Source organism: Sinocyclocheilus anshuiensis, unplaced genomic scaffold (assembly GCF_001515605.1).
Source record: "Sinocyclocheilus anshuiensis isolate Anshui unplaced genomic scaffold, SAMN03320099.WGS_v1.1 scaffold701, whole genome shotgun sequence".
NCBI lineage: Eukaryota > Metazoa > Chordata > Actinopteri > Cypriniformes > Cyprinidae > Sinocyclocheilus > Sinocyclocheilus anshuiensis.
In genome coordinates this window covers 804192-822275 of record NW_015539895.1, presented here as the reverse complement: position 1 = coordinate 822275, position 18084 = coordinate 804192, and the positions used below count along the sequence as shown (strand labels likewise).

Sequence of the window (18084 nt, the reverse complement as noted above, 5' to 3'; positions counted from 1 at the left end):
AATGGACGCAACCCGGAAAACTATCGGCATGGATTTTTGCCGATAACCGATAGTTCCAGCAATCAACTATTGGTGCCAATTAATCGGCAAAACCGATACATCGGTCGACCTCTAGTTAAAATACTTCCTTCCGTCCCAAATAAATATGCAGAGACAGCTATTTGTAGAGACAAGCTGTTTGTAGATTGATTTCACTGAATATTGTGAACGCAGTGACTCTGTGGTGCTATCTGAAAATTGCTCAGATTGTGTAATGTGGTGTTTGGGTTTTGTCATGTTCATGTTTTCCATGTCTTTTATTTTGTAATTGTTTCCTGCTGTTAGTGTCATGCTTCCCTTGCCCTCTTGTCTTTATGCCATTGGTTCCTCTGTTCTTTCTGTCATGTTCTGATTGGTTGTCCAAGTCATGTGTCTTGTTTCCCATTGGTTTGTTCTTGTCATGTGACCCTCATTGTCTGCTATAAGTAGCCCTCATGTTACCGTCTGGGTTATGTTCGCATTGGTTGCTTTAGTCATGTGCCTTGTTCCCATTGGTTTGTTCTTGTCATGTGACTCTCTTGTTTGCTATAAGTAGCCATCATGTTACCATTGTCTCTTGTCGTGTATTGATGTTGTAACCCGCTGTTGGTGAGTCTGGTCTGTTTATGCCTCGTCAAGTCTGTTCATGCCTCGTCAAGTCTGTTCACGTCTCGTCAAGTCTGTTCACGTCAAATCAAGTCTCGGATTATGTTTGGATTTTGGATTTCACCTGTAAATAAACTGCACTTGGGTTCTCACTTCAACTCGCCTTCAGTGGACTGATTCGGTACAGATTGTTTGAGCATCCCAACCAGGCCAGTGTACATTATTTCATCCAGTTTGGGACAGGACTATCTGTTTTTCCTACCAATGGCAAATTTCTAGATGATATATTGTATAGATGATATATTGTCATTTATATATATATATTTTTAGTCTTTAATTAATTATTTTTTATTAATTTACTATTTATTTTTGTAGCATTTTATAAAAATCATCTAAGTAATTTGTATTATGTTATAATATAAAATTCAAAAACAATTAAAAGTGTGTGTGTGTATTATTTTTCTTTTATGTTTATATTATTATTTACTTTATATATTGTATTTATATAAAATATTATTGGTATTATATATATATATATATATATATATATATAGTATTTCATTTGTTTACTCAGTTTTAATTATATATATTATAATTTTAACAATTAATTTTTTTTGTAAATTAAGTCCATAATATTGGTCAAGATTAGTAATTTACATTCTCCATATTCTTTTAAAAAATTCAAATAAAATAATAATAATAATAATAAAAGAGAGTAAAATGTTTTTTTTTTCTAAAGAGCTAATGTTGCATAAGATTGTAAATATCATGACCTGGAGATTGTATTATCTACCAGAATGTCTTTGACTGTGACATTTCCATAACCCTTATCGGCTCCCCACTTCCTGTAACCTATCTCTCTCTTTGTCTTTCCTCAGGTGAAGTGAAAGGCAGGTGCTGTGTGCTATCTCTCTCTCTCTTACTCTTCGTCTCGGTCTCAGTGAGTGCTACACATGGCTTCCTCACTCCTGACCCGCCAGCTGGCCATCTCCCTTCAGCAAAACCTGTGTCTCGCCGCTCCAGGTAAAAATACCACGGAGAGATGGAGGACTAAGATACCCTCCAGTCTTAAAAGTTTGTTAAACTTCCCTGTCTGATAGAGAACAGAGACTATAATGTTCTCAACCTGCCAGTGACCCTCAAAAAGAGCTGTAGCTGTCACAGACTTTATCGAAGTGATGCAACTGCATGCTCAGCTTGGGGAAGTGAGACGCTTCCTTTAAAATGATAATGATGTGTGGTTATCAGAGCTCGGAAATGCTCCCAAAATGTAATCTGTGCGACCTCAAAATATATTTGGGAGCAAACAATTGTTGTGGCGCAACCTATATTCATTTATCTACGAAACCTTCGCTAATTACTGCACAGTATGTGCCTGCTGTGAGTTGATACAGTGACCGGTCTGCCGATCTGTCCAATGTTACATAGCCAATCAAACTTCATCCTTACATTCTTAACTTTAATGCAGATGTTAGACTGGTTAATATTAGCTGTCAATCACTCAACTGCTCTCCATCATCACGAGACCGGAATCTTAATTGGAACCGGCATGTTTTTGCTCCAAATGGCTTTTGTTTTATTTCAGACAATCTCTGTTCCGGATTTGCACAAACGGCATTGCAATCATTTTCCAAAATGTCATTTGTGTGGAAAAATTACAAAGCCTATAAATGGCCATTAATGGAGACCAGAGAGGCTGAAGACAGACGCAAAGAGGGAAAAATACTATAGCAGGCAGAGTATCTTTCTGACTGTCTTCAAAAAATTTTACATGATATTTTCTTTTCATCTTAACTCCCTATAGTGCATATTAAAATGGTGTTTTATAAGCACAAGCGTTGCTTTGTTTAAAGGAGTCGTTCACTTCCAGAATGAAAATTCTGTCATAATTTACTCCTGTATGAGTTTCTTTATAGTATTTTTTTCCTACTATGGAAGTCAATGGTGCCCATCAACTCATACAGGTTTGGAACAAGTGGAGGGTGAGTAAATGATGACAGAATTTTCATTCTGGAAGTGAACTACTCCTTTAAAGCAGTAACCAAGGAAACACTGCATCACTGCTGTCCAATAAGGGCCACTTGCTGTCAGAGATTGAATTTGCATTCTGCTTCAGCCCATCTGCTGTTTTTGTTTCGTGCAGAGATGTTGTAGGTAGCATCATTTCACAAAGCTAAAGTCAGAACATTCTGTTTTTGCTTCAGATTTCAAACTATGCAATCTAATTTAAAGGGGACAGAAACACAGTTTCTGCCAATCATGTTAATCTTGAGTACCTATAGAGTTGCATTGCATCCTTCATATTATATATTTAGTTTTATCAGATTTATAAAAGAAAGAAACAGCTTTACGTTTCTCTCTGAAAACAGTCGAACTCCTGGAGGCGTGTCGTGGGCAGAGCTAAAGAGTCACAAGCATACAAAGCTTTTATGTAGCGATTGTCTGCAAGCTGTGACATCGACATAAATAAATCCTTAACGCTGTGTTCTTTGGGAAGCTGAATAAGGTTATCTTTCCCTCACAACCAAAAACAGACTTCTTTGGTGAAATTGTTGTTTTTTTGGTCAAAAACAAAATGTAAAATCCTTCTCGAGCAAGTCCTGTGCAGCGCTGCCGACGACTTCTGTAACGCCATTGAAGCACTTTAGAAGCACATAGAGAAAATAAACATCTTGTTCATGTACTCATGTTTTCATTCTTTCTTGTCTCTTGCTTAAAAAATAAATATGAAAAAAAAAAACAGCAATCGGAATTGGACCAATTGCTTGTAATACTTCAGCAATTGGAAACAGCCATGAAAAATCAAGATCACTGCATCACTAACAAGAAATTCTGGGACTAGTGTATGGCAAAGAATTCAGGGTCAGGTTCGATTATTGAAGCTTTTAATCATCAGGATGTTGCCAGCTGTTGCAGATTTGGTATTCCTTAAGTTTTGGTGTGTGTTCTTAAATCTTTGCTTGTGCTCCTAACTTTTTGAAGTTGGGATCACCAGTGCTACCAAGTAAAAAAGTTAATTTCGAGCCCTGGTTATGGAGCCAAATGTCAAGAGGGACACAGTTCAAAGTTTCTTAACCATGTAAATGAGTTACTGGGATCTAGTACTGTCCAGCTTTGGTTAGTGAATTCTGCATTCGTAGAGAAGTCTATGTGTGTCGTGTCCTTCAGTGGCTGGTCACACTGATTCAATCCTGCCAGTGTCCTTCATTAATCAGTAGCTCCCATTCACTTCTGTAAACTTACGGAGCCCCTCAAGAGCTTACTACTCTTCAAATGTGGCTATAAAAGGCATTGTGTGTCTATTTAGATGTATTCGTCGGCCACTGTTCAAAAATACTGCAAAAGTACAAAAGGTCTTACAGAGTTCAGTTGGTTAATTATTTTGAGATGTCAAACATCTAAAATGCATTGCTAAGCATTTTTAGGAAGTTATCTTTACTGAAGCTGACTCATCCTTTCATAATTCAAGAGGAACTGAAAAAATACCTACTGAGCTATGTACCTTTTTAAAAAGTGAATATGCTTCTTGTGTTGTAATTTTAAGACAAATATTTATAAAAGGGCACCAGATTGGATCATTTACAGATCAGCAAGAAATGAGTCATTAAAACAAAACTCTCAAGTAACCATGTTGGTTTGAATTTAGTCGGGGACATGGACTAAATTGTAACATCTGCTCAAATCAAAGTAGTAAAATGATATGATTTCAGTTAAATGTGATATAAATTATTTTTTCTCATAATAGGATTGCCGTTTTTGTAATGAGAGCTTATTTTTGGAGGAAACAATATTTTATCCAGTATGTTAAGTCATTATGGGGAAAATGTACTGCATAATATTAGTGACCAAAATTATTAAAAATATGTAGTCTTTTATGCATTTATTTATTTTGCATTAGGTTGCAGATATGTCAGCAGAACTGCCACAAAGACGGTTTCAGAGTTTGAATATGATGCCCCATCCATGAAAACCGCTGTGCCAGGTCCAAAGTCTCAGGTACAGTCTCAGCATTTTTACACTTATGAGATTAGCACTAGATTGCTGTGTGATATGTCTCTGTAGGATATAACTTTTTTTTTTTTTGGTCCCACTTTATATTGTTACATCAAATAATAAGTACAATGTACTTATTGTGTTCATATTGTATTGCAAAACACTTTTGCTGCTATTGAGGTGGGATACGGGTAAGGTTAGGGACAGGTTTGGAGGTATGGTTAGGATTAAGGGTGGGTTAAGGTGTAAGAGATGGGTCAACTGTGTAATTATAAATGTAATTACAGAAATGAATTACAGATGTAATTACATGCAGGTATTTTTAAAACATACCTCCAAACTAGTCGCTTTTCGCAGTTTTGAATCAAAATATGTCGTTTATGTGAATCGTCTAGATCCGAAGAGTTTTTTTTTTCTTGCCCCCGCCCCTGCCCCCAGACCCCACTACAAGGGTCATATTTACAACTATGTCACCTTTTTGACCTTTTGTGAGTTTGTAGATATGTAAAATATAAGTACAATGTAAAAACATGTATGTACACAATAAGTGCATTGTACCAAATGATTCATTTAAATGTAAGTACATAGTTGTTAAGGCCACTTAATATAAAGTGGGATCTGCTTCTTATTACTTTTTTTCCCAAACATTTTTGAAATAACTAAATAAATAAATATGAATGAATACAAATGGAAAAATGTATGTTGTGACCAAAAATAAGTGAGATTACTTCAAAGTAATTGCACTTTGCTTTGATAACACCTCTTTACGCACACATTTTCACAACCAACTTCATGAAGTGCATCCTTATAAGCTTTCCAAACAGTACTGAGGGAGTTCCCATGTATGCCTGACACTTGTTGGCTGCACTTCCTTTTCTATCCAGTCCAAGTTTCCATTTAGAAGAAAGAAAGAAACAAATATCGTAGTTTTGTAAAGTAATTGAATTTTATTGAATTGAATTTAAACTAATTTTATGCATTTAAGCACAAGCATATTTAAAATCATAAGAAAAATAATGTGTGTCCGTTCATTTATCTCATTCAACAGGAGCTGATGAGACAGCTCGGAGAGATTCAGGTGAGATAGACATGGAAATGAACTTTGGCATTGCTTAATCTATACACACACAAATGTACCTTAACAAACTTGTGTTATGCAATTAGATTGAGTTGGTTACATTGCCAGTGCCAATCAGGTGCAATTCTCTTAGTTTGTAGTTCCATAATGATTTAAGTATAATGAGTCACTTTTTCAGACTGTACCATACAAAACAAACAACTATATGAGAATGTGTGACTGCCCTAGATCAACAATATTACTTCTGATGTGACATCCAGCCATATTTCAGCCTGCCTGGATGTCTTCAGCTTATTGAGTGATGAATGTATTTTCGGGCAGTAATTTATCTGCTGTCTGGACTGGCTTCTTGAGGACAGTCACAGTCATCTTCTGACCGCTTTGCTGTGGATGAGCACATAGATGTGAGCTGACAGGCATCGATGGAGCTAATATCACAGATTCGTTACGCCTCAGCTCCTCTGCGTGTCTGCTGGCCGCTGTCTGTCTCCCTTGCAGCGTCTCCCATAAGAAGAGTCATAATCTATTCATCAGATGGGCTAAAAATAGATGCTGCATCAGGTTCAAAGCCACACGGGGAAAAACCACTTTCATTAGATAAAGCACCGCTGCTCATAATTTTGCGGTAATGAGTCACAGTGCGAATGATGCCCTACTTCTGCTTTTTCAGTTGTACTGTACATGTGGATCCATTAAAGGAATAGTTCACCCATCCAAGATGACGATGAGCTTATTTATTCATTGGAACAGATTTGGAGAAATTTAGCATTACATCACTTGCTCACCAGTGGATCCTCTGCAGTGAATGGGTGCCAAACAGCTCCAAACAGCTGATAAAAACATAAACATAATCCACAAGTAATCCACACAACTCCAGTCCATCAATTAACATCATGTGAAGTGAAAAGCTGCATGTTTGTAAGAAACAAATCCATCAAGACATTTTTAACTTTAAATAGTTGCTTCCGAAGTCCTCTATTCATAAAATTGTCCAGTAAAAAAAATATTATCTAAATCAGCTGAGAAATATGCACAGATTAAGCACTGTTTATAAGTGATAACAGTCCAAAACAGTTCTAAACAAATATATCAATGGATTTTGGTGATGGACTTTTTCACTGAAGGAAGCATTATTATGGATTCTGGACTGGTATTTTAGCCATAAGGGACGGTATAAAGTTAAAATGCTTTAATGATGGATTTGTTTCTTACAAACATGGACTGAAGTCATGTAGATTACTTGTGGATTATTCTGATGTTTTTATCAGCGACTGATGTAATGCTAAATTTCTCCAAATCTGTTCCAATGAAGAAAAAATCTTCTATATCTTGGATGTCCTGAGGGTGAGAAAATTTACAGCAATTTTTTTAACTTTTAGGGTGAACTATTCCTTTCAAGGGAATATATTTTACATTTTTGTTGGATTCATTTTTGTTTTCCAGATGTTCACCCTCTTTAGCCATTCAGTGACGTGGAGCTGAAGCTCTGCCAAAAAAAAAAAAACATTCAGGTATGCAGATGGAGCACAAATCATCTTGATAGCAACATTCAACTCTACTTGTCTCTTTGTCTGCAGAATGTTGGAGCAGTTCATTTCTTCTGCAACTATGAGGAGAGCAGGGGGAACTACCTGGTGGACGTGGACGGCAACCGAATGCTGGACGTGTACACACAAATTTCCTCCATCCCCATCGGTGAGCTCAGTCAATAAGCAGATCTCTTTAACAACACATGCATCCCTCTACAGACAACTGACATAACTAAAACAGGAAATCAGACATCTTTAAATTAATGTTGTTCTCTGGATTTAGTACTTGCTTAGTGTCAGACTCAGACGTGTTTTGTACCACTTCAAGGTATAGTTTACCCTAATAAACCCATTCAGTCACCCTCACATCATTCCAAACCTGTATGACTTTAGATTTGATGTGCTTTTATTTCTGTAAAGTTTTATTTTTATTTCAGTTGTAGTTTTAGTAAGTACTTCAGCTTAAATGAAAATTGGAAATGTTGCCTTGGCAACTAATTGAAATAGAATATTAAATGAAAAATGTTGACTTATTTTCCTGCTTTATTTCAGTTACTGAAAATGATTTTTAATAGTTTTAGTTAATAACAACACCGTACTAGTGATGAAAAGGATCTTAAGATTCACCATATATTGTTGTCGCTGTGGCTACTGTGTTGTTCAGTAAATGTGAGCTGTGTCCTGTGGCTTTGCATGAAGGCACGTTTGTTGTGGATGATTAAAAGTGACAGGAACTGAGGACTTCCTGTGAGGATTGTCTGTACGGATCCAACAAACAGAACTGAGAGGCCGAAAGAGCACCTTTCCTCTGTCTGCATGTCATTGGTTTGGTCCGTTAGCTTACTTACATTTAATCAGCCTCAACAAATTGAGTGAAGCTACTGTCTCTCAGAGATGCCTTCAGGTGCTGACTCAGATTTAATGAGCTTTGATTTCCTCCTGTATCATTTCAACAGAAGTGCATTATGGGATATTTTAGTTACATTAGTGTACAACCCCCACTCACCCGCAAGATTCAGAATGACAGACACATGAATACAAAAGGGATGTAATATTTTCTTCTTGACCAGTAAAGCAGCAAGAAAAACGAGTTTGTTTCCTTCATGCATAACGTCAACATAACCGCAATTCACCTGCGCTATTACTTAATATGTCTTAGTGAATATTTAATATCTAGAGCTCTCTGTGATCCTGGATCAGCCGCTGGACACATTTAGCTGTCAGTCTGCAAAACAGATCACTCTGCCACTTTTGACATTTGACAAAAAAATGTGAGAATTTATATTCAGATAAGTGAAACAGTGGGTGGAGTGTTATGCTAGCCTGTACTTGCTTGTCAAGAGTTCATATGAGGGTTATTCCTTTTCTGCAGTACATTTTGTACTCCGTGTAGAGTTAGGGCATTATTATGCTTGTAGTGTAATTAAAGGAAGTATTTCTATGAAAAGATATGCAATATTTTCTATGGCAAGAAAATCATAAAGATGGATATCAACATTATGGAAAAAGAAAAAAAAAAGAAAAAAAAGAGATCAAGTTCACCACTGCAAGTTCATTTTGATATTTTTATAACCTTTCTTTTGAAGTTTTGATAATATAATTCTGATTCCTTTAAATGTATATAACTTGATAAATTAAAATGGAGCAGACTAATACCGCAAAACATAATTATGGTATTAGTTAAGTAGTAAATTTACAGATAAAAAAATATTACTTATATAAATTTTTGTTTTTGAATTAAACATTGTTCCTAAGAAAACATGTATTGATTGAAATATGTTGATTAGGGGAAAGGAAAAAAATGAAGAAACCATGAAAAATTGTCCGAGCCAGAAATGGCAACATCCATTTAAATAAACCAAAAAGTTTATGATTTAAAATTCACCCCTATCTTCACTTGTTTGTGATTAGGCATGTAACAGTGTAAAGATTTCCTATCACGATAATTGCCAAAACACAGTATTTATAATCACAAAAAATATGTAAAAAAAAAAAAAAAAAGTAAATATGAACTTAACCCGATAGTGTCAATTATAACAATAAATCAGTCAGATAAAGAATAATTTTAAGCCATGCAAAATATCTTCCAGTTAGACCTATCTTCTAAGTTAGACTTCTCCTAACATGCGGACATGCTGAAAAACAGTAACACATTGCACAAAGAATATGTACAAAGTAAACAAATCTTTCAAACAGATTAAAGTGCAAAAGAACAGAACTCTTAAAAAAACAGCATAAAACTGAATACAAAAATCTAACTTTTTTTTTTTCAGATCAATATACATTTTTATGCAGTGTGCATAGTGTTGTAAATTTTGACTGGTTAATGGAAAAGAAGTGGCTGTGCATTCTACAAATCTAAACATTTCAGATAGTAAGGTCCCCAGAATTCCCCAGTATTTTAAAGTGTCCACAATAACAATACCTTACGTTCATTACTGCAACATATCATATTACCTGTTATCTATTTGTGATATAATAATAAAGGAAACTACTATAAGTTAATATTTAGGAAATATTATTTACATTTTTAGCCAAAAAATATGATGATCCTGCATAACAGGAATGACCCATGCGGTAACAGCTGGTGTTTTCCCACAAACGCATCCATTTTTATGGACAAATGCTTGTTTCAGTTGACCTCGCAGGACTAGAAGAGCCAGATGAATGCAGCGGTTGGAACAGTATGAACTCAGCATTCAAACTACTGCTCTGATTCACTGCATAGTGAGCTGTAGGCATGCAGTTTTAAAAGGTTGTCATCTTTATCATTCTGCCTTTATACATGTCTAATTTTTGAGACATTTTTCTGAAAGATTAATTAGATACTGACAAGTATTTGTGTAAATTATTTATTATTATTATTAATAATAATAAAAATCATGCTGAATGTCATGACGGTGATGGATGTATCAGCTGAGTTCAGCTTTCTCTTTTTTTTTTTTGATAGAAGGGAACAACACAGTCCAGCAATGTCATGCCAGATAGCTAGAATTCATTTTCTGCCATAATTTGTCTGTTGTATGTTCAATTGGATAGGCTGACAAAAATATTATAATGCAGTGACACCTACATCGTCATCGCATCTCGTGGGTCGCTGATAAGGCTGCCTGAAGCACACCTAAAATTCGAATGCAACGTTTTTGCATTCGAATGTGGATTTTTATTTTAAATTCGACGAATATTCGAAATTTTATTTTATTTTGACAGCCCTAGTGCACAGTGACCCCAAAAAGTGTTTTGGACACTTAAGCCAGACTTTAAATAAAGGGTTGTCATTGCATTATGTAATAAAATATCAAACAATTATTTAGGTTCACTTCATAGGTAAAACATTTCACAAAATTAAGTTTGTTCATTTGAAATAAAACAGTAGATGTGCTGTTCAAAATATAGACATGTGGACACTTTCTTGAAGGGAATTAACTTCATACATCTATGCTACAAATGACTTTGCACCAAGTAGTTCTGAGAAAAGCCCTAGCATTGTTTTCCACTTGGTTTGATATTTAGTTATACATTACAATGACATTCATAAATATTTAATTGTGACTTTATTAAGTGTCCAGATACTTTTTGGGGCTTTGTATGATAGTATTTATCTAACTTATTTATCTAACACTCATACTCAGTCTACACCTCAAATTTGCACATAATATACAGTACCTGTACATACAAAAACTGTCTATTGTAATATACCTGCACATGCAACTGTCAATTTATATATTTTTATTCCTTATTTACTTGTTCTATTCTTTATTATCTGTGTTTTTTGTTTTGTCACTGTCATTCTGTTACACTCTGTGCTGTCACCTGTCACGAAAACAAATTCCTCGTATGTGTAAACATACCTGGCAATAAAGCTCATTCTGATCTGATTCTGATTCTGATAGTAGCAGTATCAGAGCCGTGCTCACTGCCGCTGTACTTATTTGGAGCGACTATATCAATCATCCACCTAAACTCACTAGCATGCAAATACGCTTTGTTGCCTTCAGCTCCAACTGACAAATGTCAATTTGACAGGTCAATTCAATTTCTTTTTGTTTTGGTTAGTTTGTGTGTTTACACTGTCGAATGAATCTCTGTAGATATCGCACTACATGTGTAATGAACAGACTGACAATATTTTCGATCTTCCTTTCTAGGTTACAATCATCCAGCCTTAATTAAAGTGATGACCAATCCAAATAATGTGGTGAGTCCTGATCAGACTGTGAAATCATTGCTTGTGTGTATTTATAGACTGTAGAATGGAAATTAGATTTGCAGTGATCTGTCAGACAGAGCAGCATGAGTGTGACAAGTTGAGAGATTTTAAAAGGCGTAGTGCACAGGATATGATTTTTACATTTCAATGGCTTACTTCAGTTTGCCCTTACAGAATTAAATTCACCACTTCCTTTATTATACACTACTGTTCTGAAGTTTTATCATTTATTTGATAAAAAATTACAGTAAATGGTAATATTGTGAAATGTTATGACAATTTAAAATATCTGTTTTCTATTTTGATATACAGTGGGTACGGAAAGTATTCAGACCTCCTTATACTGAGCAAAGGGTCTGAATACTTAGGACCATGTGATATTTCAGTTTTTCTTTTTTAATAAATCTGCAAAAATGTCAACGATTCTGTGTTTTTCTGTCAATATGGGGTGCTGTGTGTACATTAATGAGGAAAAAAAATTAACTTAAATGATTTTAGCAAATGGCTGCAATATAACAGAGTGAAAAATTTAAGGGGGTCTGAATACTTTCCGTACCCACTGTATTTTAAATGTGATTTATTATTCCTGAATTTTCAGCAGTCATTACTCCAGTCTTCAGTGTCACATGATCCTTCAGGAAACATTCTAACATGCTGATTTGCTGCTCAATAAACATTTCTTATTATTATCAATGTAGAAAGCAGTTTACTACACTTAATATTTTTTTAGAAACCACAATACATTTTTTCAGAATTTTTTAATGGAATGTTCAAAAGAACATTTATGTGAAATAGAGACATTTTGTAACATTATAAATGTATTTACTGTCACTTTTGACCAATTTAATTCAACCGTACTAAAGTCAAAGTATTAATTTCTTTCAAAAGAAATCTCAAAATCTTACTGACTCCAAACATTTGAATGGTAGTGAATACACACTTAATATTAGTAGTCTTTTTCAAATGGAAAACAGACCAAAAACTTTGATTACTCATCCTGCGCTACACAGATTTGTATTTAATTAAAAGCTTTCCAGAAGGAGAATGTCCCAGCCACTTATACAACCTGTAACCTACTAGCGAGTATCCAATCATGTTCATTTCTGTGACATTACTAAAGGCTATTGGCTATTATAAAGAAAGACATGTCTGATCTAACATGCATGTTTGACCTAAACTTCCTGTTTCAATAAGAACATGCATAAATATAGGAAGGAAATACTTATATTGGGCACTTAAAACATTTTTACGAAATAATTAAATTCTTAGGGTCACTGTTTCCTTCAGTAAATCCTTTCTGTGTGAATCTTTGTTTTCACAGAGTGCATTTGTCAACCGTCCGGCGCTTGGTATTCTGCCACCTGAGAACTTTCCAGACAAACTGTTCGAGAGCCTGCTGTCGGTGAGTGTTGATGGACTGAAAGAAACACAAATAAAGCATCTATCTATGTCTCTATGAATTATTGCTGATTATGCTGAAACGCTTCACAAGTAGAAAGTAAGGACTACATTTTATCTGGATCTGCCCCAATAATGAGGCAACTTCAACCTTTTACTTGAAAAACAGCTTGTGTTCGGCAGTTATAAAACAGCTCTTTGGGGTTCTCTTAATCTTGATAACATCCTTTGCAGATATCATAATGACTCTCTTAAGTAAGTGCACTCTTTTTCACATTGGCCGGAAGTGACTTGCTGTTTATTGTAGTGTGGAGTGCTGTGAATGACTCTTTCTTCAACATCAGATTGCCCCCAGTGGGATGAGCCGAGTACAAACCATGGCCTGTGGATCCTGCTCCAATGAGAATGCTTTCAAGAGCATGTTTATCTGGTACAGAGTGAGTGGACTTTCCTCAGTTTGCTCTTGCGCAGACTTGATGTGTCATGACGACCCTAACAAAGCACATTTGCTTTATAAACTGTTGGTGTGATATTGGTTGTATTCTGGCAGTAATAATACACATGGAGAAGTAGTCTTTCTGAAACTGTTGGAGAAAAAAACTCACCGTAGTAACTATAAAATATCAAAATAATAGTAAATATTATGATTTTTTTCCTAATATAAAATGTTTTGTTTTTTTTATAATAATTATTCTGATATTTTCATTGGTGTTATTTAAGCATGTAATGATTAACCGTGGTCGAAAATCGATTCAAATATGTGACGATTCAAATCGGTTGAGATGCCAAACAAATCGCGATACAATTGGAGTAGGAGTTTATATGAATTTATCTCTGAGGGGAACTGACTGTCTTTAGAAAAGTTTACGCGGTATTTTCTTTTCATCTGGCCTCTGAACAATGCATATTAAAGGGGTCATATGATGCAATTTCAATTTTTCCTTTCTTGTAGTATAGTTTCACAAAACTAAAGTCAGACCATTCTGTTTTTGCATCAAATTTCGAAATCTAATCTAATTTAGATTAAAAACTACTCATGCTGCATGTATGCTGCATCTTTGTTTGGATCATGATTAAAATCCTCATTTTAAATGGAAAGAGCACAGACAAAGCCTTAGTTTGTTCATATTGAGAGATTTCTTTTATTTGTGATACTTGTTTCATTTGGGGTTTGTTTTAAAATTTAAATTTAGTTTTGTTTTATTTCAATTTGACAAAGAAACGTGCAGCAATAGCCTAATAAAACGACACCTTTTCATTTACTGTATAATGTCTTCAATCTCATTTTGTACAAAAAAAAAAATCGTGAGAAAATCGATTCGTGAAATCAAAATCGTGAGTTGAGTGAATCGTTACATCCCTAGTGTTATTGCTTACATTTATATTAGATTTTTTCAGATTACTTTATATTAGGGCTGTCAATTGATACAATTAATCACAACAAAATATGATATAATTGCACAAAAACAAAACACAATTCCTAATTGTAGGTTGACTGAATAAGAAAAACTCAGCAAATATTGCTATGTCTGATTAATTTCTATTAATTTAGCATATCATGATTGACAGCCCTAATTTATACACATGAATAACTCTTAAATCACCTGATATCTAAAACTTGTTTTTATTGGCTTCTAGAATAAGGAGAGAGGATACGCCAGCCCCTCTGAGCAGGAAGTCGGCACTTGCATGATCAACCAGGTTAGAAAGAAACACTACACATAAGACTGTAGCTCCCAAAAACATCATTTTGTTTTTTGCAGACTAATCTCTTTTTTTTTTTCTCTGTATCAGAGTCCTGGATGCCCAGATTTGAGCATCTTGTCTTTTATGGGAGCTTTCCATGGGAGAACTATGGGCAAGTGTCTGTTGATTTATGAAAATATCATTGAAAGATGTGTCTGATGCAGTTTTCCTAGAGTATGTTTTGAGCAGATTCTGACATTTTGAGGGATTTGACCTAGCCTGCATACAGTACATTTGCCTTATATTTGTTTGCCTTTGCAGCTATTTGTATCGTTTGACTTCATTTGAAAAACAAAGAAGCCTGGCTGTTTTGTTTTAAGTGGGACACCCATCCTCTAATGTGTGTGCTATTGGATTACAGGTTGCCTGGCCGCAACACATTCCAAAGCTATTCACAAGCTGGATATACCTTCCTTTGACTGGCCTATTGCACCCTTCCCTAAGCTGCAGTACCCTCTGGAGGAGTTTGTGAGGGAGAACGCCCAGGAAGAGGCCCGCTGCCTGGAGGAGGTCAGAGATGTCTTACAACTTTTCTCCACATACTAAGTAAAGACGTATTCCGGGTTCAGTACAGGTTAAGCTCAGTCAACAGCATTTTTGGTTGTATCTCCTTTTCTTTAAAAGCAAAAATCTGCTAAAGTGAGGCACTTACAATGGAAGTGAATGGTGCCAGTCCATAAATGCTAAAATACTCACCGTTTTAATAGTATCACCGCAAGATATAAAATTTATTTAAACAGCTTTTACTATAGGTACTGTCACATTTACCATTGTTTGGCAAAATTTTATGTCCGATTTTCAGTGATGTCAGTAGGAATGTGTGTGATCAAGAATTTTGCATATGGGCAAAAGATTTAAAAACAAAAAACAAAACAAACGAGAGACAAATTGAAATAATTTTTTGTGGTAATCAACATAATGCTACAAATGCTATTGATTGGTTAACTGTTAAGCTACCGGGGTTTAATAATTATGTTCAATGTTATTTTTGTAGTATTTATATAATATTACAGTTTTATTAAAATTATTAATTCGCTTTTAATAGTTAATTTGTTTTTTTTCATTTTAATTGTAGTTTAAATTATATTAATTTAGTTATGTGCTTTTGTCATTTGTATTAGTACTGTTTAGGTTTCATTTATTTTTATTTCAGTTTCAAGTATCCTAACAAACCATACATCAATGGAAAGCTTATTTATTCAGCTTTTAGATAATGCATAAATCTCAATTTCAAAAAACTGACCCTTATGACTGGTTTTGTGATCCAGGGTCACATTTATGAAACACCGACTGATTGCTGCGTTTCAGTGCACCTTCTGCAAAGTGTTACCTACTTCATCACATACAAGTGAGATATTAATATATGTGTGTGTCAGGTTGAGGATCTCATCGTGAAGTGGAGGCAGAAGGGCAGACCAGTGGCTGGCATTGTGATCGAGCCCATCCAGGCAGAGGGAGGGGACAACCACGCTTCTCCTGATTTCTTCAGCAAACTGCGAAATATTGCACGCAAGGTGAAGCGCTTTTCAGGCTAACTGTTTTCTATAATGCTTCCTTATCTTCCATGGTCGTCTTTGTTTGTCAGATCTGTGCTTTGAAGTCGTTTGAGATACATACTCCAGTTATAAATAGCTAAGATGAGGCTCTTTGAACTGTCCAATAAAAAAGACACTCAAGACTCTGTAGGAAGTTCTTCTTATCTGCTCTAATTTGCATCCCTCTGAATGAGATAAGCCAGGAGACAAAAGGAAATAATTTAATATGGTTGTTTTATGCAGAGAAAAGAGGCTCTTTTAGTAATTGTGATAGAGTCCACAGTCTCTGAAAAGCTCGGGACGTGTTCACTTCAAATGGAGCATAGCAAAGTGCAATGGCCGTGTCCGGCGGGTGTTGTATGCAGGCTGACAGGACTGGTTTTGACAGAGAGTGAGCTGACAGATGTTTCTCTGTGTCTGGTTCTTTCAGCATGGCTGTGCGTTCCACGTGGATGAGGTGCAGACAGGTGGAGGAACAACAGGCAAGTTCTGGGCCCATGAGAATTGGGGCCTGGACGACCCTGCTGATGTTGTCTCCTTCAGCAAGAAGCTGCTGACAGGAGGATACTACCACAGGGATGAACTGCAACCAGACAAAGTAAGAGCTGTCACTGCTTCCTCACGGCGACGCAAAATCATTCCCAGTAATTGTCCCCAACTGGCTGCTTTATCCATTTCCTAAGTGAGTCATCGTTGATGAATAGCATTATAATGTGTTTGAGTACCAGATGATTGTTCTGCAGTTTCACAATCTTTGTTTGTCTAAATGATTCCATGTCCTTGGATGAGGTTCATAGCTGTATGGAACTGAGCAATCACGCCCCCTACTGTTGAAAACGTGTTTCTTCCTGTACAGTAACCTTCTATGGTGCTGCATTATCTCAATTAGAAACAAAAAAATAGCTTGGGCTACATCACACAAAAGATAGTTTGGGCTACGTTTATTTAAATGACTAGAAAAGCTAAATTACAAGAATAACAACTGATTGAAATGAAGACCTGACAATTGACAATAATATTGCATAATGCAAATTTTGGTTGCAAGAAGACTTGAGCATGAGAACACTTTAGTTACACAAGTAAAATAATCATTTAAACTGACATGGCTGTATGCACCTCAGCCCTACAGAATCTTCAACACATGGATGGGAGACCCCTCAAAGAATCTGTTCTTATCGGAGGTGCTTAATGTGATCAGAAGAGAGAACCTTCTGGAAGAGGTGACGCGCTCAGGGAAGGCCCTTTTACAGGGCCTTTACGCACTGCAGGTACGGCCACCTCACATGACTGATTCCTCACAGGTGCCACAGCTCAACACGAGATGCTTTAAAACCATTAATGGTTCTATTATGTGGACGTTCTTTGTTCATCTGAGGGCCGACCTCATAACATCTGCTGCCAGAGGGAGAACCTGAGCCTGTCATCGATCTTGTCAGCGTAATGAGTGTTTGTTTTGAGGCTGTGGTTGTGGATTGATGATACCTTTCACATTGTGAGCTGTACATTCGTTTAACGTCTCGCTGCTTCCCGTCACGTAGACCCAGTACCCTCATATCCTGAGCAGAGCCCGTGGCCAGGGCACCTTCTGTGCCATAGACGCCTGCAATGATGCCACACGTGACAGTATCATGCTTAAGGCGAGGAACAAGGGTGAGCTGTGGCCACTTTAGCCATCACACGTGAGGTTGGCAAGAGAATTAAAAGAAACTGTAAATTCCTGGCAGGACTTTTTATGGAGGAGAAAAAAAAAGTTATTTTAATAAGAGGATTATTTATGTTTTTGTTTTCTTGCATATCAGTGACAGTTCGTTGTGTCTTTTGCAGCCACAGATTATTGCATAGTTATCTAATATTAAAGGGATAGTTCACCCAAAAATAAAAATTTGATGTGTAGCTGCTTACCCCCAGGGCATCCCAGATGTAGGTGACTTTGTTTCTTTAGTAGAACACGAACTACGATTTTTAACTCAA

At 35.9% G+C, this 18084-nt stretch overlaps 1 protein-coding gene across 1 annotated transcript in view; it reads left to right on the top strand.

The window, feature by feature from the left end:
* Window positions 1-18084, top strand: part of LOC107685926 (4-aminobutyrate aminotransferase, mitochondrial-like) — a 28527-nt gene that overhangs the window by 7520 nt on the left and 2923 nt on the right. The window contains exons 2-15 of the mRNA XM_016482685.1: window positions 1503-1647; window positions 4523-4620; window positions 5666-5695; window positions 7273-7390; window positions 11373-11422; window positions 12756-12836; window positions 13177-13269; window positions 14471-14533; window positions 14627-14690; window positions 14940-15088; window positions 15955-16092; window positions 16544-16711; window positions 17235-17381; window positions 17652-17763. Of these exons, the coding sequence (XP_016338171.1) occupies window positions 1578-1647; window positions 4523-4620; window positions 5666-5695; window positions 7273-7390; window positions 11373-11422; window positions 12756-12836; window positions 13177-13269; window positions 14471-14533; window positions 14627-14690; window positions 14940-15088; window positions 15955-16092; window positions 16544-16711; window positions 17235-17381; window positions 17652-17763 (1381 nt within the window). The 5' untranslated portion in view covers window positions 1503-1577. The remainder of the gene's footprint in view (window positions 1-1502; window positions 1648-4522; window positions 4621-5665; window positions 5696-7272; window positions 7391-11372; window positions 11423-12755; window positions 12837-13176; window positions 13270-14470; window positions 14534-14626; window positions 14691-14939; window positions 15089-15954; window positions 16093-16543; window positions 16712-17234; window positions 17382-17651; window positions 17764-18084) is intronic.